The sequence below is a fragment of the Hyla sarda genome, chromosome 4 (genome assembly GCF_029499605.1).
Source record: "Hyla sarda isolate aHylSar1 chromosome 4, aHylSar1.hap1, whole genome shotgun sequence".
Classification (NCBI taxonomy): domain Eukaryota; kingdom Metazoa; phylum Chordata; class Amphibia; order Anura; family Hylidae; genus Hyla; species Hyla sarda.
The window spans coordinates 330617853-330640577 of record NC_079192.1 but is presented as its reverse complement, the minus strand read 5'-3'; the positions used below and the strand labels follow the sequence as shown (position 1 = coordinate 330640577).

The window sequence follows — 22725 nt, the reverse complement described above, 5'->3', positions numbered from 1 at the left end:
GTCCCCTGTGGCAGTTTTCTCACTGTCTTCAGGTACCACTCTGTGGGTTGGATGCTGAGCGCCCGGTCCAGAGAGTGTAAGGAGCGGAGGAGTGATGTACAGCATCACTACTCACCTCCCCGGCAATATAGTATACAGGGGGGCATAGTGTACCCGTATATACTGTACAGGAGCCGGGAATCCTGTCACCAGACAGGTATACAGAAGATAAGAGCTATCTATAGATAGCTGTATATAGTGTATACAGAACAGGAGGTCCACTTACCTCCCTCGTTTCTGTCACCGCCGGTCTGTGTAGCCCTGCCCCCTAGTGATGACGTCATTAGGGGCGGAGCTACATACATATTCAGGCTAGTCTGAAGCTCTGTTCACATTCTCCGTTTTGGATAATGGTAAAAGACCCTTCTGCCAGTGGTCTACCCAGACAGGGAGACTCCAGCTGTTGCTAAATTACAACTCCCAGCATGCTCAGACAGACAAAGGCTGTCTGGGCATGCTGGGAGTTGTAGTTTTGCACCAATTGGAGGCTCACTGTTTAGGTAGACATTGCATTATGGGCGCTCTCCCCTGTAGAGAGTGCAAAAAATGTCCTAACCTATTTTTTTTGTGTTTTTTTTTCTTCTCGTTTCAGATCTGTGTATGCAGAGGATTACGACGGATTCGATGGATTACGACGGATGAACTTTATTTTTTTAATTTTAATAAAATGGTTAACAAGGGCTGTGGGGGGAGTGTTTTTTAAAATAAAATTATTTTTCCAATGTGTTGTGTTTTCTTTTTTATTGAATATTCAGGCTTAGTTATGGAGGCTGTCTAATAGACAGAATCCATTACTAAGTCAGGGCTTAGCGTTTGCCCCAAAAACAGCTAGCGCTAACCCCCAATTATTACCCTGGTACCCACCGCCACAGTGGTGCCAGGAAGAGCCAGTACCAACAGGCCAGGAGCATCAAAAGTGCCGCTCCTGGGCCTAGGCAGTAACAGGCTGGCGTCATTTAGGCTGGGGAGGGCCAGTAACAGTGGTCCTTGCCCACCCTGGTAACGTCAGGCTGTTGCTGCTTGGTTGGTATCTGGCTGATACTGAATATACAGGGAACCCTATGCATTTTTTTTTTTTTTTTATGGAAAAAAAAACGCATAGGGTTCCCTGTATATTCAGTATCAGCCAGATACCAACCAAGCAGCAACAGCCTGCAAAAAACAAAAGTGATGTTACTCAGTACCTAATCCTGATCATGTACTGTACATATTTTTTTATGTGTCTAGGACCTATATATCCCTAACAAATAATATGTATATCTTGCTCACTTGCTTTCTCTTCTTGCCTTGTGGAGGGGCGTGTCCATTTCTCTCCCACCCTGTGGATGACTCAACTGCTCTGAGTCTGGGTCAGCCTGGCAGTCTGCAAATCACTGCACAGTAGTTTTTCTGCATTCATTTTCTATCTGTTCCAAGTAAAGCTGGACACTTTACGGCCGGTATCCAGTATGCTGTAATATACAGAGTAGTCTGTCTGCATAAAGACAGATGACCCCTAGTGGCGGCTATTTTCATTTTAGATTTTTTTTAGTAAAATTCACTTTTTTTTTTTTTTAAATAAATGTATATTTAAAAAATGTCATCTTATCAGTAGTACTAGAAAATATAAAAAGTTTTTCATAATGACAGTGCCTCTTACATAAAACAGTAATGTTGTTTATCTCTGTTCTCCATATAAATGATAAATGATATAGAGACAAGGCAAAGGGCAATCATTTCTCTGCATGAAACATTCATGTAGCTATTAATACACACTGCCCCTTAATGTCAGAATTTCCAACTGATACACAGTGCCCAGTTGCCAGACTGAAGAACCAGAGCGGGCAGATTAAGGGTCTATTCACACGTACAGTATTCTGCGCAGATTTGATGCGCAGATACATATAGATGTATTGTATGGGCCTTAAACAGATGAGGGTCCAACCTCTGATATTAAGCTGTATTTATGGTTCACAGCTCTGTTTTAAAGTACCTTGAGCCTTTTTGGATGAGAACCTACACAGTATTCGGTAAGGAATATTAAAGAGGTTGTCCAGGGTCATAACATATATGGCTGTGGGTGCTGTAAAAAAAAAAAAAAAAAAAAAAAAAAAAAAGTAATACCTTCCTGGTCTGACATCCTTTTGGATCCCGCTCATCACTGCTTTTACCTGCTTTTTAGATAGGCTTGTCTCAGCAGTAACTGCCCAGTCAGCCAGTCACTAACCAGAAATTGTCTGAGCAGGAAGTTGTCAGGAGAAAGATAAAGACATATAGTTCTTATATCCACCTTCAACCCATGTCCCTGCCTACGGAGATTATCAGTCCTAAAGAGCGACTCTAGGAGTGAGTGACGGTCCATTCCTAAATGCAAAGTAAAAGGCATAAGGAAAACAATAGGCTAAAAATCAGCTAAACAAGTCAATACAAGGATGTCACAACAAGGTCCAAATCAGAACCTACGTGAGGCAATCACAAGTGCCTCTGGTCAGCAGCTGCCTATCTAAATCTGGCACTGGCAGACATTGTGAGATGCCAACACCATACCTGATTGGTCTGTATGTGTCCTGATGTGTCCATGTTGTCTGATATGCTAACCAGCTCAGCTGGCGCCATAAAAATGAAAGGACATTGTAGAGGCCACACAACAAAAGAGACTTAGGCTGCTGCAGATGTGTGGGCAGGTAAGTAGTTTCATCTCGGAAGCAAAAAAAATAAAAAATAAAAAATAAAAAACTAGTCAGCTGACCTTTTGATGAGAGCACCTACGGGGTTGCCTATTTAACCTGGCAGTTTGCTCTCATTCAATGCTTGTGAAAGAGTCATCTCCATTAGCTAGCGATTTATTCCTGTTAATTCTTGTTAACCAGGCATCTTTTACTTTTGGCTTGTTTTCTCTGATATTAGCGATTTTGTACTCTGACTACTCCTGGCTTTTGACGCGGAAAGTGGACATTGACTTGTTGTGCGAGTTTGTTAGTTTTGCTTTGTTAGCCTGTCTGTTCACTACTTGACCTGCTGAGTCTGTATTATTGTATTTTATTATTTTGACAATTTACGTCCCTCACTTGTCTAGGGAGGTACTGGCACCGTAGTTACGGACCCGTTGCCTAGGGCAGGTACGTAAGTAGGCAGGGATAGGGTAGTGGGCGAGAATAGTGTGCACTTCTTCCCTGTCCATACATGACATTTTCACAGGCCGCATATCTGCATTTTCTAAGATGGAAGCAGTGATGGCTGCAGTACAGAAAATGCAGGAATTAACACATTTAGTACAGTCCCTTGTTGAAAGGGTTCAGACTCGGGAAACAGCTAATGCTCAGCCAGTGGTCAGTCCTCCAGCTGTTTCAAGTGAACCAAAAATTAATCTTCCTGACTGCTTTTCTGGTGACCGAAAGAGATTTGCTGTGTTCAGGGAGAGTTGTAAGCTGTATTTTCGCCTAAGACCACAGTCTACTAGCACAGAGGTTCAGAGAGTAGGACTTTTTATGTCATTGCTGCAAGGGGATCCCCAGGAGTGGGCACTCTCTTTACTTTAAAGGGGTAATTCACCCCTAGACATCTTATCCCCTATCCAAAGGATAGGGGATAAGATGTCAGATCGCCTGGGTCCCGCTGCTGGGGACCCCCTGGATCTACCATGCAGCATCCACCTGTAGCGGCTTCCAGAACCACTGGAGGTCCTCAGGCTGAGTCCATCTCGACCACCGGGACGGAAGATCGTGACGTCACGACTCCGCTCCCGTGTGACATCACACCCTGCCCCTTAATGCAAGTCTATGGGAGGGGACGTGACATCTTATCTGACATCTTATCCCCTATGCTTTATTTTCTGCTTTGGGCCTTCTTTATGATGAACCTGACCGAGCAGCCTTTGCAGAGTCTCAGCTGGTTAATCTGAAGCAGGGGCGAAGAACGGCTGAGAAGTACTGTGATGATTTTTGGAAATGGCGTCTGGGTGGAATGATCCAGCCCTTAGGTGTCAGTTCAGACTAGGATTATCTGACGCTATTAAAAAGATGTCCTGGTGAGCTATCCATTACCTGATTCATAAGAACAGGCCATGACTTTAGCAGTACGACTTAAGGGATGTTAGAGAGAGAAGTCGTGAACGGTCAGTTTCTTCTGTCTCTCACTCTCCTTTCCCCATATTGTCCTCTTTACCTACCTCTCAAGCCTCTTCTGAGCAACCCATGCAGTTAGGGAGATTGTCCTCCCCGGAAAAACGTCAGCGCCCAAGTGACAATCGGGGAGGTCATTTGGGCGCACAGGTATATCTGAAATGGTCTTCTAAACTTTAGTTGCCAGTTCAAATATTTTTTCTTGAAAAAAAAAAAGTATTTGGTAAAGCGTTTGTTGATTCTGGTTCTGCTGCTAATTTTGTTGATCTGAATTGTATTAAGTCTTTGAATTTACCCTTGAAATTGTTGGAAAGTCCCATCCCCGTTGCTGGAGTGGATTATTCACCCTTGTCAGGGGGTTGTGTCTGTTCTTCCACTCCAGAGGTGGGATTACTGGTGGGTTCTCTGCAGTTTGAAAAAATAAAAATACAATTTTTCGTGTTCTGGAAACTTTGGTCAGTAAATGTGATTTGGGGATTTTCTTAGTTAAGAAAACATAATCCTGTCTTTGATTGGTCCTCTGGAGAACTCATCAAGAAGGGGTCCGAATTGTATAAATAAATGCATTCTTACATGTGTTGCAACTCTCGGTGTGGCCCAAAGTAATCCACCCAAATTTATTTCTGATTTTTGTGATGTTTTTTTTTCTGAGGAGGCCTCCTCTGCTTTGCCCCCCACACCAAGATTATGACTGTGCTATTGAACTTGTACCTGATGCCAAGTATCCTATGGGGTGAATTTATAATTTTTCTGGTCCTGAAAAAGAAGCTATGAAGGATTATATTCAGTCAAGTTTGCAAAAGGGTCATATTTGTCCTTCTGTATCTTCTATGGGAGCAGGGTTCTTTGTGGCAAAGAAGGACGGAGGGCTAAGGGCCTGTATTGATTATTGGGGACTGAACATGATTACAGTCAAAAATAAATATCCATCATCTCTAATTCCAGATTTGTTTAATCAAATACAGGTGGCATGTTGGTTCTCTAAACTGGACCTTCGAGAGGCTTATAACTTGATCAGAATAAAAAAAGAGGGTGATGAATGGAAAACTGCTTTTAGTACCCCTGAGGGTCATTTTGAGTATCTGGTTGTAACGCTGAGCGCTCCGGGTCCCGCTCCTCCCCCGGAGCGCTTGCGGCGTTCTGTTCTGGCTTGCAGCGCCCCGGTCAGACTCGCTGGCCGGGAGCGCTGCTCTGTGTCCCCCGGCGGGGATGCGATCCGCGCGGTGGGATGTGCCTGCCCGCAGGTCGCATCCTGTTCCTCTCACCTGCCCAGTCCTCCTGCTCAATTGGAACTGATGGGGCCAGGCACCAATTAATGGTGCACTGGCCCTTTAAATCTGAGAGACCCGGCACGCGCACGCCCTAGAGAGCGGGGCCGCGCGCGCGCCGGGTCTCTCAGATTTAAAGGGCCAGTGCACCATTAATTGGTGCCTGGCCCAATCAGTTCCAATCACTCCCTACACTTTATATTCCACTTCCCCTTCCTGTCCTCACCGAATCTTGTTGCCTTGTGCCCTGAGAAAGCGTTTGTGTTCCCTAGCCTGTGTATCCAGACCCCTTGCCGTTGCCCCTGACTACGAACCTTGCCGCCTGCCTTGACCTTCTGCTACGTCTGACCTCGCCTTGCCTTGTCCTTGTGTACCACGCCAGTCTCAGCTGTCAGTGAGGTTGAGTCGCTATCGGGTGGAACGACCTGGGGGTTACCTGCCGCAGCAAGTCCATCCCGCTTTGCGGTGGGCTCTGGTGAAAACCAGTGACCTCTTAGATTCCGATCCCCTGGTACGGCCCACGCCATCGCCTCACTGACACAGAGGATCCACTCCAGTGCCCTTCCTGCATACCAGTCCGGATCCTGACAGTAGATCCGGCCATGGATCCCGCTGAGGTGCTGCTGTCCAGTATCACTGACTTCACCTCCGTGGTCTTCCAGCAGTCGCATCAGATTGCCCAACAAGGACAACAGCTGTCACAGTTGACTGCCATGCTTCAGCAGCTTCTGCCTTCACTGCAGCAATCATCTCCTTCACAGCGCGCTGCCGCCTCCACGTCCAGGGTCCGCCTCTCTCTGCCTGACAACCTCAGTGGGGACTCTAAGCTGTGCCGTGGGTTCCTGACCGAGTGCTCTCAGCATCTGGAGATGTTGTCGGACCAATTCCCTACAGAACGTTCTAAGGTCGCATTCGTGGTCAGCCTGCTATCTGGAAAGGCCTTGTCCTGGGCCACACCGCTTTGGGACCGCAACGATCCTGCCACTGCTTCCATCCAGTCATTCTTCTCCGAAGTATGCAGTGTCTTTGAGGAGCCAGCCCGGGCTTCCTCAGCCGAGACGGCTCTATTAAATCTCGTCCAAGGGAGTTCTTCAGTGGGCGAATACGCCATACAGTTTCGCACCCTAGCCTCTGAGCTAGCTTGGAACAATGAGGCCCTGTGAGAAATACCCCATAAATGACCCCATTATAGAAACTACACCCCTCAAAGTATTCAAAATGACATTCAGAAAGTTTGTTAACCCTTTAGGTGTTTCACAAGAATAGCAGCAAAATGGAGGAGAAAAATCAAAATCTGCATTTTTTACACTAACATGTTCTTGTAGCCCCATTTTTTTTTCATTTTTAAAAGTGGTATAAGGAGAAAAAGCCCCCCAAAATTTCTAGCCCAATTTCTCTCGAGTATGGAAATACCTCATATCTTGACATAAAGTGGTCTCACAACATGGCTCAAGAGGGAAAGAGAAACTGGGATTTTTGAAAACAAATTTTGCTGTCATGGTTTTTGGGGGTAATGTTGCATTTAGGAAGCCCCCATGGTGCCAGAACAACAAAACAACCCATGGCATACTATTTTGGAAACATCACCCCTCAAGGAACATAACAAGGGGGAAAGTGAGCATTAACACCTCACAGGTGTTTGACGACTTTGCGTTGAAATTGGACATGAAAATGAAAAATTTGATTTTTAACACTAAAATGATGGTGTTACCCCAAATTTTTCTTTTTCATAAGGGATAATAAGAGAAAATGGACACCAAAATTTGAAGCCCAATTTCTCCCCATATGTGGATGTCAAATGCTCTGCTGGCGCAGTACAATGCTCAGAAGAGAAGGAGCAAAACTTGGCTTTTTGAAAGAATTTTGCTGAAATGGTTTTTGGGAGGCATGTTGCACTTAGAAAGTCCCCAGGGTGCAAGAACAGCAAAAAAAACTAAACAAAAAAAAACACATGGCATACTAATTTGGAAACTACACCCCTTAAGGAACGTAACAAGGGGTATAGTGAGCCTTAACATCTCACAGGTATTTGACGAGTTTGAGTTGAAGTTGGACGTACAAATGAAAAATTAGATTTTTAACACTAAAATGATGGTGTTACCCCAATTTTTTCTTTTACACAAGGGGTAATAGGAGAAAAGGGACCTGAAAATTTGAAGCCCAATTTCTCCAGTTTAAGAAAACGCCCCATATGTTGACATTAAGTGCTCTGCTGGCGCACTACAGGTCTCAGAACAGAAGGAGCACCATTGCACTTTTGGAGAGAGAATTTTGCTGAAATTGAAGTCAGGGCCATGTGCATTTACAAACCCCCCATGGTGCCAGAACGGCAGAAACCCCCAACTTGAGACACCATTTTGGAAACTAGACCCTTCCAGGAACGTAACAAGGGTTACAGTGAGTACTTACACCTCACAGGTTTTTTGAACAGTGGGCAGAAAAAGTGAAAAATTTGATTGTATAACACTAAAATAATGGTGTTACTCCAAATTTTTCATTTTCACATGGTGTAATAGGAGAAAATGGACCCCAAAATTTGAAGCCCAGTTTCTCCCGATTAAGAAAATGCCCCAAATGTGGATGTTAAATACTCTGCTGGCGCACTACAGGTCTCAGAACAGAAGGAGCGCCACTGGACTTTTGGAGTGAGAATTTTGCTGAAATTGAAGTCGGGGCCATGTGCATTTACAAACCTCCCATGGTGCCAGAACAGCAGAAACCCCCCACATGTGACCCCATTTTGGAAACTACACTACTCACATAATTTAATAAGAAGTGCAGTGACCATTTACACCCCATTGGCGTTTGACAGATCTTTGGAACAGTGGGGTGTGCAAATTAAAAATTACATTTTTCATTTTCACACCCCACTGTTCAAAAAATCTGTGGGGTGTAAATGCTCACTGTACCACTAATTACATTCTGTGAGGGGTGTAGTTTCCAAAATGGGGTCACATGGGGGGGGGGGGACACTGTTCTGGCACCACGGGGGGTTTGTAAACACACATGGCCTTCAATTCCAATCACATTCTCTCTCCAAAAGCCCAATGGCGCTCCTTCTCTTCTGAGCATTGTAGTTTGCCCGCAGAGCACTTTACATCCCAATATGGGGCATTTTCATACTCATAAGAAATGGGGTTACAAATTTTGGTGGGCTTTTTTCCTATTACCCCTTGTGAAAACCAAACATTTGGGATAACACCAGCATTTTAGTGAAAAAATTAAAAAATTTTCATTTTCACGTCCAACTTTAACGAAAATTCTTCAAAAACCTGTGGGGTGTTAAAGCTCACTAAACCCCTTGTTACGTTCTGTGAGTGGTGTAGTTTCCAAAATGGGGTCACGTGGGTGTTTTTTTTTTTGCGTTCATGTCAGAACCACTGTAACTATCAGCCACCCCTGTGCAAATCACCTCAAATGTACATGGCGCTTTCATTCCTGAGCCTTGTTGTGCATCCGCAGAGCATTTCACGTCCATATATGGAGTATGTCCATACTCAGAAGAAATTGCGTAACAAATTTTGGGGGTATTTTTTTCCTTTTACTTCTTGTGAAAATGAAAAGTATGGGGCAACACCAACATGTTAGTGTAAAATTTTTTATTTTTTTACAATAACATGCTGGAGTAGACCCCAACTATACCTTTTCATAAGGGGTAAAAAGGAGAAAACGCCCCCATAAATTTGTTAGGCAATTTCTCCAGAGTACAGAAATACCCCATGTGTGACCCTAAACTGTTGCCTTGAAATACGACAAGGATCCGAAGTGAGAGAGCACCATGTGCATTTGAGGCTTAAATTAGGGATTTGCATAGGGACGGACCCGGATGCAAGAATTACACTTGCCTCAGATACCAAAATTACCCTAGGGCAGTGTTTCACAAACAAGGTGCCTCGAGCTGTTGCAAAACTCCCAGCATGCCTGGACAGTCAATGGCTGTCTGGCAACACTGGGAATTGTTGTTTTGCAACAGCTGGAGGCTCAGTTTTAGAAACCGTGCCATACCAGACATTTAAATGTGTACTTTTAATTTTGTGCAGGTGTAGTGTTTTTAGCGTACATTCACACAGGCGGGGGTTCACAGCGAGTTTACCGCTGGGAGTTTGAGCTGCAGCGGAAAATTTGCTGCATCTCAAACTTGCAGTGAGAAACTCGCTGTAAACCCCCGCCCTTGTGAATGTACCCTATACATTCACATGGGGGGTTGAGCAAACCTCCAGCTGTTGCAAAACTACAACTCCCAGCATGCTCTATGGCTGTCCATGCATGCTGGGGGTTGTAGTTATGAAACCGCTGGAGGCACACTGGTTGCAAAACACAGAGTTTACTTAACTCAAAGTTTCGCAACTAGTGTGCCTCCAGCTGTTGCAAAAGTACAACTTACAGCATGTACGGACAGCCAAAGGGCATGCTGGGAGTTGTAGTTTGCAACAGCTGGAGGCGCACTGGTTGCGAAACACTGAGTTAGGTAAACTGTGTTTCGCAACCAGTGTGCCTTCAGCTGTTGCAAAAACTACAACTCTCAGCATGCAGTGACAGCTGAAGGGCATGCTGGAACTTGTAGTTGTAAGCCTCCAGCTGTTGCATAACTACAACCCCCAGCATGCACGGACAGTCAAAGGGCATGCTGGAAGTTTTAGTAGTATGCCTCCAGCTGTTGCATAACTACAACTTCCAGCATGCCCCTTGGCTGTCCGTGCATGCTGGGGGTTGTAGTTATGCAACAGCTGGAGGCACACTGGTTGCATAACTAAGAGTTACTTAACTCCGTGTTTCCCAACCTGTGTGCCTCCAGCTGTTGAAAAACTACAACTACCAGCATGCATGGTTTGTCAGTGCAAGCTAGGAGTTATAGTTTTGCAACAGCTGGAGGCACATGGGTTTGGAAACATAGTTAGGAATCACACAATGTTTCCCAACCAGTGTACCTCCAGTTGTTGCAAAACTACAGCTTTCAGCATGCCCAGACAGCCAAAGGGCATGTTGGGAGTTGTAGTTATGCAACAACTGGAGGAGAACAGTTTGGAGACCACTGTGTAGTATTGTCCAAACTGTAGCCCTTCAGATGTTGCAAAACTACAACTCCAAGCATGCTCAGACTGCCCAGGCATGCTGGGAGTTGTAGTTTGGCAACATCTAAAGGGCCAGATATTGCCGAACTACAACACCCAGCATGCCTGGGCAGTCTGAGCATGCTTGGAGTGGCAGTTTTGCAACCTCTGGAAGACTACAGCTTGGCACTACTGTATAGTGGTCTCCAAACTGTGGCCCTCCAGATGTTGCAAAACTACAACTCCCAGCATACCTAGACAGCCTTTGGATGTCTGGGCATGCCGGGAGTTGTAGTTTGGCAACTTCTAGAAGGCAGCGGTGAAGATCACTTACCACTGATCTTCACTGCTGCCTCTGCCGCTGATCTTGCCGCTGCCCGCCGCCATCTTCTCCCCGCTCTGCCTTGACATCCAGGGGTGGGCAGAGCAGGGATTTCATGGGTACACCTTCAGTTCTTAAGGGGTTAAGGTTCATAATGTGTTTCACTGCTCTTTGTTAAAACTGTATGTTCCTACTCAGTCTCCTGTCCCGATGTTACCTCCTCCAGTTGAGATCGACGGAGAACTGGAGTATGAGGTCTCCAAAATACTGGATAGTCTAAGGGTACAAAATTTTGCCCAGTATTTGGTTCACTGGAAAGGTTACGGTCCGGAGGAGAGATCGTGTGGGGTTGCCTATTTAACCTGGCAGTTTGCTCTCATTCAATGCCTGTGAAAGAGTCAACTCCAGTAGTTAGCGATTTATCCCTGTTTATTCTTGTTAACCTGGCATCTTTGTTTATAAGCAAAGAGAACACAAGCCAAAAGTCAAAGATTTTAAACAGTCACCACACTTTCAACAAATATTGCATAACTGCATCAAACGTATAAGCAAATATGAAAAACGTTCTAATAAATCTTATCAGAGAACAATTCATCTTTCTCCACTTATCAGACTTCTTTTCTGTTGCCCCTCCATCCAGGGGACAGTGTACAGGGGACATCATAGAGGCTAGTCTACACCCACTAGCTTAGGGATAACCGAAAATTAGACATGATGTCTATGGAGGGAAAAACTGGAGAAACGTATTTGACACAAGTTATAGAATCGTCATACACACACGAAGACATAACGTATGGGCAGTTTATGGGACCTAATGCAAAATCTGTAACGGGGCCCATGTCTATCATGTGCCATTCATACTACTGGTGTCTTCTTACAGGGCAAAGGTACCTCAAGTCACAGGGTCCCGATGTAACTGCTACCTCTCAACCCCTATAGGTTTGCCCCTGTATACACATGGCACCTCATGCTAAAAAGCTACCTGAAACCACAGGTACACTTTCAATATGAAAACTAGAGAAATTAAAAGAGGCAGAGATGGCCTTTAACCCCTTAAGGACGCAGGACGTAAATGTACGTCCTGGTGAGGTGGTACATAACGCACCAGGACGTACATTTACGTCCTAAGCATAACCGCGGGCATCGGAGCGATGCCCGTGTCATGCGCGGCTGATCCCGGCTGCTGATCGCAGCCAGGGACCCGCCGGCAATGGCCGACGCCCGCGATCTCGCGGGCATCCGCCATTAACCCCTCAGGTGCCGGGATCAATACAGATCCCGGCATCTGCGGGAGTTCGCGATTAAAATGAACGATCGGATCGCCCGCAGCGCTGCTGCGGGGATCCGATCATTCATAACGCCACACGGAGGTCCCCTCACCTTCCTCCGTGCGGCTCCCGGCGTCTCCTGCTCTGGTCTGTGATCGAGCAGACCAGAGCAGGAGATGACCGATAATACTGATCTGTTCTATGTCCTATACATAGAACAGATCAGTATTAGCAATCATGGTATTGCTATGAATAGTCCCCTATGGGGACTATTCAAGTGTAAAAAAAAATGTAAAAAAATGTAAAAGTAAAAGTAAAAAAAAAGTGAAAAATCCCCTCCCCCAATAAAAAAGTAAAACGTCCGTTTTTTCCTATTTTACCCCCAAAAAGCGTAAAAAACATTTTTTATAGACATATTTGGTATCCCCGCGTGCGTAAATGTCCAAACTATTAAAATAAAATGTTAATGATCCCGTACGGTGAACGGCGTGAACGAAAAAAAATTAAAAAAGTCCAAAATTCCTACTTTTTTAATACATTTTATTAAAAAAAAAATTATAAAAATGTATTAAAAGTTTTTTATATACAAATGTGGTATCAAAAAAAAGTACAGATCATGGCGCAAAAAATGAGCCCCCATACCGCCGCTTATACGGAAAAATAAAAAAGTTATAGGTCATCAAAATAAAGGGATTATAAACGTACTAATTTGGTTAAAAAGTTTGTGATTTTTTTTAAGCGCAACAATAATATAAAAGTATATAATAATGGGTATCATTTTAATCGTATTGACCCTCAGAATAAAGAACACATGTCATTTTTACCAGAAATTGTACGGCGTGAAAACAAAACCTTCCAAAATTAGCAAAATTGCGTTTTTCGTTTTAATTTCCCCACAAAAATAGTGTTTTTTGGTTGCGCCATACATTTTATGATATAATGAGTGATGTCATTACAAAGGACAACTGGTCGCGCAAAAAACAAGCCCTCATACTAGTCTGTGGATGAAAATATAAAAGAGTTATGATTTTTAGAAGGCGAGGAGGAAAAAATGAAAACGTAAAAATTAAATTGTCTGAGTCCTTAAGGCCAAAATGGGCTGAGTCCTTAAGGGGTTAACAGAAGTTAAACATGCTTCTGTGAAACTATGGTGATATAGTGGAGTAGTTGTCCCTGATTTCTAGAATAAGAAGTGTGCAGTACTTCATAAAGATCCTTGAGAACTATATTGGCAGCAATGCGCTTAAAGGAGTACTCCAGGGAAAGTAAAGTTATCCTCTATTCACAGGATAGGGGATAAGTAGCTGATCATGAGGGGTCCGACCGCTGAGATTGGACCCCAGCTCTGTCACTGAGGAGCGCCTGCCGTCTACAGGGCTCCATAGAAATAAAACCCATGCTATCTGCAGCACATGCTCCTCGCTGAGTGCCAGGTCTTGTCTGAGAGATCATGGGAGGGCCCAGCAGTCAGATCCTCCCAGCGATCAGCTACTTATCCCCTATGCTGTGAATAGGGAATAAGTTCATTTTTGTCATAGTTCTCCTTTAAAGCCAATGAGCCCTAATGCATGTGCTAATAGGCAAACTGTCACTGACAAGTGTTTAATTCTAGTAAGGTATAACAGTAGATTTCAGCTCTGAAGCTTGCAGATTTAAGAATGCCTTTACTGTTACATATTTTGTAACTCAGGATCATCATAACTTAATATGATATCTATTTACAAATCAGATATTACTATTAATATTTAAACAATAAAAAAAATGGTACAAAAAAGAGGTGTAAAGATTACCTGAAAAGATGTTAAACATCCAAACCATCTATTTGGGAAATTCACAATGAGCTATTGCACAATTGGTTCTACAGAAATATGCATTGCTGGAAATACAGTGACAGCATTCTAAAGTGCATGGTGTATCTAGTGTATGGTGTAGAAAATGAAGCAACACTATCATTTATTAGTACTGTATGTAAAATACAGATTTATTTATCCGCTCAGGACAGACATTCTACATTCACCCCACCAAGAGCCCTTTATTTCTATGCCAGTTCCCAATAACAGTGTAATACTATGTTCCCAATAACAGTGTAATACTATGTTCCCAATAACAGTGTAATACTATGTCCACAATAACAGTGTAATGCTATGTCCACAATAACAGTATAATACTATGTTCCCAATAACAGTGTAATACTATGTTCCCAATAACAGTAGAATACTATGTTCCCAATAACAGTGTAATACTATGTTCCCAATAACAGTGTAATACTATGTTCCCAATAACAGTGTAATACTATGTTCCCAATAACAGTGTAATACTATGTCCACAATAACAGTGTAATACTATGTCCACAATAACAGTGTAATACTATGTCCACAATAACAGTGTAATACTATGTCCACAATAACAGTGTAATACTATGTTCCCAATAACAGTGTAATACTATGTCCCCAATAACAGTGTAATACTATGTTCCCAATAACAGTGTAATACTATGTTCCCAATAACAGTATAATACTATGTTCCCAATAACAGTATAATACTATGTCCACAATAACAGTGTAATACTATGTCCACAATAACAGTGTAATACTATGTTCCCAATAACAGTGTAATACTATGTCCACAATAACAGTGTAATACTATGTCCACAATAACAGTGTAATACTATGTCCACAATAACAGTATAATACTATGTTCCCAATAACAGTGTAATACTATGTCCACAATAACAGTGTAATACTATGTCCACAATAACAGTATAATACTATGTTCCCAATAACAGTGTAATACTATGTTCCCAATAACAGTAGAATACTATGTTCCCAATAACAGTGTAATACTATGTCCACAATAACAGTGTAATACTATGTTCCCAATAACAGTGTAATACTATGTTCCCAATAACAGTGTAATACTATGTTCCCAATAACAGTGTAATACTATGTTCCCAATAACAGTGTAATACTATGTTCCCAATAACAGTGTAATACTATGTTCCCAATAACAGTGTAATACTATGTCCACAATAACAGTGTAATACTATGTTCCCAATAACAGTGTAATACTATGTCCACAATAACAGTATAATACTATGTTCCCAATAACAGTGTAATACTATGTTCCCAATAACAGTGTAATACTATGTTCCCAATAACAGTAGAATACTATGTTCCCAATAACAGTGTAATACTATGTCCACAATAACAGTGTAATACTATGTCCACAATAACAGTGTAATACTATGTTCCCAATAACAGTAGAATACTATGTTCCCAATAACAGTGTAATACTATGTTCCCAATAACAGTGTAATACTATGTTCCCAATAACAGTGTAATACTATGTTCCCAATAACAGTGTAATACTATGTTCCCAATAACAGTGTAATACTATGTTCCCAATAACAGTGTAATACTATGTTCCCAATAACAGTGTAATACTATGTCCACAATAACAGTGTAATACTATGTCCACAATAACAGTGTAATACTATGTTCCCAATAACAGTGTAATACTATGTTCCCAATACCAGTGTAATACTATGTTCCCAATACCAGTGTAATACTATGTTCCCAATAACAGTGTAATACTATGTCCACAATAACAGTGTAATACTATGTCCACAATAACAGTATAATACTATGTTCCCAATAACAGTGTAATACTATGTTCCCAATAACAGTATAATACTATGTTCCAAATAACAGTGTAATACTATGTTCCCAATAACAGTGTAATACTATGTTCCAAATAACAGTGTAATACTATGTTCCCAATAACAGTGTAATACTATGTTCCCAATAACAGTGTAATACTATGTCCACAATAACAGTGTAATACTATGTTCCCAATAACAGTGTAATACTGTTCCCAATAACAGTGTAATACTATGTTCCCAATAACAGTGTAATACTATGTTCCCAATAACAGTGTAATACTATGTTCCCAATAACAGTGTAATACTATGTTCCCAATAACAGTATAATACTATGTTCCCAATAACAGTGTAATGCTATGTTCCCAATAACAGTGTAATACTATGTTCCCAATAACAGTATAATACTATGTTCCCAATAACAGTGTAATACTATGTTCCCAATAACAGTGTAATACTATGTCCACAATAACAGTGTAATACTATGTCCACAATAACAGTGTAATACTATGTCCACAATAACAGTGTAATACTATGTCCACAATAACAGTATAATACTATATTCACCATAACAGTATAATACTATATTCACCATAACAGTATAATACTATGTTCCCAATAACAGTATAATAATATGTCCACAATAACAGTATAATAATATGTCCACAATAAAAGTATAATACTATGTCCACAATAACAGTATAATAATATGTCCACAATAACAGTATAATAATATGTCCACAATAACAGTGTAACACTATATCCACAATAACAGTATAATACTATATTCACAATAACAGTATAATACTATATTCACAATAACAGTATAATACTATATTCACCATAACAGTATAATACTATATTCACCATAACAGTATAATACTATGTCCACAATAACAGTATAATACTATATTCACCATAACAGTATAATACTATATTCACCATAACAGTATAATACTATATTCACCATAACAGTATAATACTATGTCCACAATAACAGTATAATACTATATTCACCATAACAGTATAATACTATGTTCCCAATAACAGTATAATACTATATTCACCATAACAGTATAATACTATATTCACCATAAAACAGTATAATACTATATTCACCATAACAGTATAATACTATATTCACAATAACAGTATAATACTATGTTCCCAATAACAGTGTAATACTATGTTCCCAATAACAGTGTAATGCTATGTTCCCAATAACAGTGTAATACTATGTTCCCAATAACAGTATAATACTATGTTCCCAATAACAGTGTAATACTATGTTCCCAATAACAGTGTAATACTATGTCCACAATAACAGTGTAATACTATGTCCACAATAACAGTGTAATACTATGTCCACAATAACAGTATAATACTATATTCACCATAACAGTATAATACTATATTCACCATAACAGTATAATACTATGTTCCCAATAACAGTATAATAATATGTCCACAATAACAGTATAATAATATGTCCACAATAAAAGTATAATACTATGTCCACAATAACAGTATAATAATATGTCCACAATAACAGTATAATAATATGTCCACAATAACAGTGTAACACTATATCCACAATAACAGTATAATACTATATTCACAATAACAGTATAATACTATATTCACAATAACAGTATAATACTATATTCACCATAACAGTATAATACTATATTCACCATAACAGTATAATACTATGTCCACAATAACAGTATAATACTATATTCACCATAACAGTATAATACTATATTCACCATAACAGTATAATACTATATTCACCATAACAGTATAATACTATGTCCACAATAACAGTATAATACTATATTCACCATAACAGTATAATACTATGTTCCCAATAACAGTATAATACTATATTCACCATAACAGTATAATACTATATTCACCATAAAACAGTATAATACTATATTCACCATAACAGTATAATACTATATTCACAATAACAGTATAATACTATGTTCCCAATAACAGTATAATACTATATTCACCATAACAGTATAATGCTATATCCACCATAACAGTATAATACTATATTCACCATAACAGTATAATACTATATTCACCATAACAGTATAATACTATATTCACAATAACAGTATAATAATATGTTCACCATAACTGTGATATACTATGTCCACAATAACAGTATAATACTATATTCACCAGAACAGTATAATACTATACTCACAATAACAGTATAATACTATATTCACACTATGTCCACAATAACAGTATAATACTATATTCACAATAACAGTATAATACTATATTCACCATAACAGTATAATACTATATTCACCATAACAGTATAATACTATATTCACCATAACAGTATAATACTATACTCACAATAACAGTATAATACTATGTTCCCAATAACAGTATAATACTATATTCACCATAACTGTATAATGCTATATCCACCATAACAGTATAATACTATATTCACCATAACAGTATAATACTATATTCACCATAACAGTATAATACTATATTCACCATAACAGTATAATACTATATTCACCATAACAGTATAATACTATATTCACAATAACAGTATAATAATATGTTCACCATAACTGTGATATACTATGTCCACAATAACAGTATAATACTATATTCACCAGAACAGTATAATACTATACTCACAATAACAGTATAATACTATATTCACACTATGTCCACAATAACAGTATAATACTATATTCACAATAACAGTATAATACTATATTCACCATAACAGTATAATACTATATTCACCATAACAGTATAATACTATATTCACCATAACAGTATAATACTATACTCACAATAACAGTATAATACTATATTCACAATAACAGTATAATACTATATTCACCATAACCGTATAATACTATACTCACAATAACAGTATAATACTATATTCACAATAACAGTATAACACTATATTCACCATAACAGTATAATACTATATTCACAATAACAGTATAATACTATACTCACAATAACAGTATAATACTATACTCACAATAACAGTATAATACTATATTCACAATAACAGTATAACACTATATTCACCATAACAGTATAATACTATACTCACAATAACAGTATAATACTATATTCACAATAACAGTATAATACTATTTCACAATAACAGTATAATACTATACTCACAATAACAGTATAATACTATACTCACAATAACAGTATAATACTATACTCACAATAACAGTATAATACTATACTCACAATAACAGTATAATACTATACTCACAATAACAGTATAATACTATACTCACAATAACAGTATAATACTATATTCACCATAACAGTATAATACTATATTCACACTATGTCCACAATAACAGTATAATACTATATACACAAAAACAGTATAATACTATATTCACAATAACAGTATAATACTATATTCCTCTTTTGACATGAATAAAGCAGTTAGAAAATGAAGACATCTTACCTTGTGTACATATCCCCCGCAGACTGACGTAAGAGCCCTTGTAGCTTGTCTTAATGCTGCACATGACCCATCCTGAGGAGAATAAGCTCCTCTGAGCAGTTTCCTGAGTGTGCGGAGACCCTGCTCATATTGTGGAGGTGCACACAGGACACTGCTGCAGGTAACCTTACACAACCAGCTCTTAAAGTAAAATGCTCCATGAATCTTGACAGTCGCCTGTTACCCAGTGAGCCCTCCCCCTTCCCATCTGTAAAGTGTCCAAATGAGTTCATCTTGGCTGATGTCAGCTTACACTTCCTTAGACACAACACAAGCATCCCAGGAGGTTATTCTTCCACTGCAGAAAGCAGGTTCATTCCAGCCAGTGCCAGGCAGAGATTTATATAGCTCTATTCTAGTCAGTGAACTAAAGAGAGTATTGATGAAGTCAATATACGGGGGATGACCATACTAGGAAGACACCGGGCAATAAATAACGTATTTTTCGCCATATAAGACGCACTTTTTCTTCCCCAAAACTGTTGGTGCATCTTATACAGCGAATACACACCTATCGCGGCAGCGCCTGTGGCCATCAATGGCCGGGACCCGCGGCTAATACAGGACATCACTGATCGCGGTGATGTCCTGTATTAACCCTTCAGACGCGGCGATAAAAGCTGACCGCCGCGTCTGAAGCGAAAGTGACACTAACCCGGCTGTTCAGTCAGGCTGTTCGGGACCGCCGCGGTGAAATCATGGCGTCCCGAACAGCTTACAGGACACCGGGAGGGACCTTACCTGTCTCCTCTCCCCCTGCATGGCCGGAGCTCTCCTTCGACGTCATCAAGTCGCCTGCGTAGCGACGTGATGACGGCGACAGAGAGCGTGGATCCCAGGGAAGAAGACGTCCAGAGCGTTGGGGACACCACAGGGACGCGACAACAGCGATGAAGCGACATCCAGGGCAGCAGTGACGAGTCCTGAGCGGCGGGGACACGTGAGTATTACCTCCTATCCAGTGGTCTTCAACCTGCGGACCTCCAGATGTGGCAAAACTACAACTCCCAGCATGCCCGGACAGCCGTTGGCTGTCCGGGCATGCTGGTAGTTGTAGTTTTGCCACATCTGGAGGTCCACAGGTTGAAGATCACTGTTGGGTTCAGAATCTTTTTTTTTTCTAGATTTTGCACCTTTAAAATTGGGTGCGTCTTATATGCCGGTGCGTCCTATAGGGCGAAAAATACGGTAATTCCTTCAATGTGCTAGTAAATCTTACAGAGCATGATAATACACACAATGCATTCCAAGTGCAAAATCTTCCGAGGTTTTCACTTTTTTTTCTAATTTTGCTATATTGTGGCCTTGTGCTAAAATAAAAAAATCTCCAGAGATGTTCACTTTGGTTCATGTCAGGGCTACTTAACCCCTTAAGGACCAGGGGGTTTTCCATTTTTGCACTTTCATTTTTTCCTCCTTACCTTTAAAAAAATCATAACTCTTTCAATTTTGCACCTAAAAATCCATATGATGGCTTATTTTTTGCGCGTACGCCATTGACCGTGCTGTTTAATTAACTATATATTTTTATAATTCGGACATTTCCGCAAGTGGCGATACCACGTTTATTTTTATTTACATTGTTTTTTGTTTTGTTTTTTTATGGTAAAAGGGGGGGGGGGGTGATTAAAACTTTTATTAGGGAAGGGGTTAAATGATCTTTATTAACTTTTTTTCCCCACTATTTCTTTGCAATGTTATAGCCCCCATAGGGGGCTATAACACTGCACACACTGATCTTTTACATTGATCAATGGTTTATCATAGGAAACCATTGATCGATGATTCTGCCGATTGACTAATTAAAGGCTTGATTAAAAGGCAATATTACAGTAGAATCTCTCACTGCTGTTGAATCACCCCCTGTACCATTTCACCCCTCTTTATACCCTGTGCCATTCCCACTTTTGATCCCTCCAATGCCACTTAATTCTTCCCCGTTTGAACCCTTCTGTGCCATTTCATTCCCCCATATACACTGTTCCACTTTATTCCCCCTGTACCAAATCATTCCCACCTTACCCCCCCCTGTGCCACATTTCCCCTTGATCCCCCCGTGCCATTTAATTCCTCCTTTTATTACCCCTGTGCAAATTCGTCACCCCCTCTTTACCACCCACTGTGAAATTTATTTCCTCCTGTGCCATTTCATTCCCCCTTTATCCCCCTGTGCCAAATCATCCCCCCCTTACCCCTTGTGCCACATTACTTTTCCCCTTCCCTCCTCCCCCTGTTGTTCTTCTTAACTGGCCAGCAGGCTCAGGTGCAAGGGCTCTCAGCGGGTTTGATGTTCTCCTGATGTCCTCTGCGCTGCACTTACTGAGAGCAGCAGCGGTGGCTGCGTGCACTGATGAGTGATGTCAGGAGCGTCAATCCTTATTGCCCGCAGCTGCTGCTGCTCACAGCCTCTCAGTAAGTGCAGCGCAGAGGACATCAGGAGCCCCTGCACCCGAGCCTGCTGGCCAGGTAAGAAGAAAAACATGGGGAGGAGAGAATGGGAAAAGTGATGTGGCACAAGGGGTGAGGAGGGGTGATTTTGCATGGGGGATCAGGGGGGCAAATGATGCGGCCGGCGGACGTACAGAAGTAGGAGACCCCTGTATAAACAGCAGTCTTTTGCTTCTGTGCTGGGGAGCCAGGGCCCCTTATGCCATAGTAAAGGGTCTAAATATTAATATAACAATTTTTTTTTACCTTTTTTAATAAATTAGAAAAATTTATAAAATGTTATATACACACATTCTTATTGTGGGGTACTAAGTGCAGCATGTTGATAAAAACGTGAATTTAAAGGGGTTATCCACCATAAGGTGATTTTAATACGTACCTGGCAGGCAGTAATAGACATGCTTAGGAAGGATTTGCACTTGTTTTGGGGCTAAATGGCTAGGTCATGAGATTACCATAACACTGTGGCTAGCTTTTTGTGAATTTGTATTTCCTGCTTGACTTTTCTTTTTTTGACTACAAATCCCACAATTCCATTTTCCTCCCTCCCACACATCAACCACCCCACCCATTGAAACAATAGACCTGTGGTTTTCAATCAGGGTGCCTACAGCTGTTGCATTAGTTGCAGATTGATCCCTCCTTCCCATTGAAGGAGACAGGCTCCCTGTCATCAGCTGACTAGCGAGTCAGGTCTCGGCTGCATTGCAAGCTGGGAAAAATCTGAGACAACAGTCATTTTGTATGCTGTTAAAAATAAATAGTGTGGTGAAAACCACAGAAGAATTGTGAGAAAACCGTCACACACATGTACAGACACTATATTATCAACTACACTAACTTTACAACCCCTGTAGCATAGTCAAATAAAAAAAAAAACTGGAATACCCCTTTAAGCACAAGGCCACAAAATAACAACATTTTAAAAAAGAATCTGAAGATGTTCCCAATGCATTGTACCCAGTACAATGAGGAATTGTGTGAAAAGCTGCAATAAATTTTGACAGGAATAGACATTTTGTTGACCAGTTGTGTC

The 22725-nt window shown here is 40.7% G+C and overlaps 1 protein-coding gene across 4 annotated transcripts in view; it reads right to left on the bottom strand.

Annotated features, from left to right (window-relative positions):
- The window catches only part of ACSL6 (acyl-CoA synthetase long chain family member 6), a 207867-nt gene that overhangs the window by 121545 nt on the left and 63597 nt on the right, over positions 1-22725 (bottom strand). The window contains exon 1 of one of the 4 annotated variants that reach the window (XM_056575060.1): positions 19203-19410. The exons of the other annotated variants lie outside the window; for them this stretch is intronic. Coding sequence (XP_056431035.1) covers positions 19203-19266 — 64 coding nt within the window. The 5' untranslated portion in view covers positions 19267-19410. Of the gene's footprint in view, positions 1-19202; positions 19411-22725 lie in introns of those variants that run through there. 4 annotated transcript variants of the gene reach the window in all.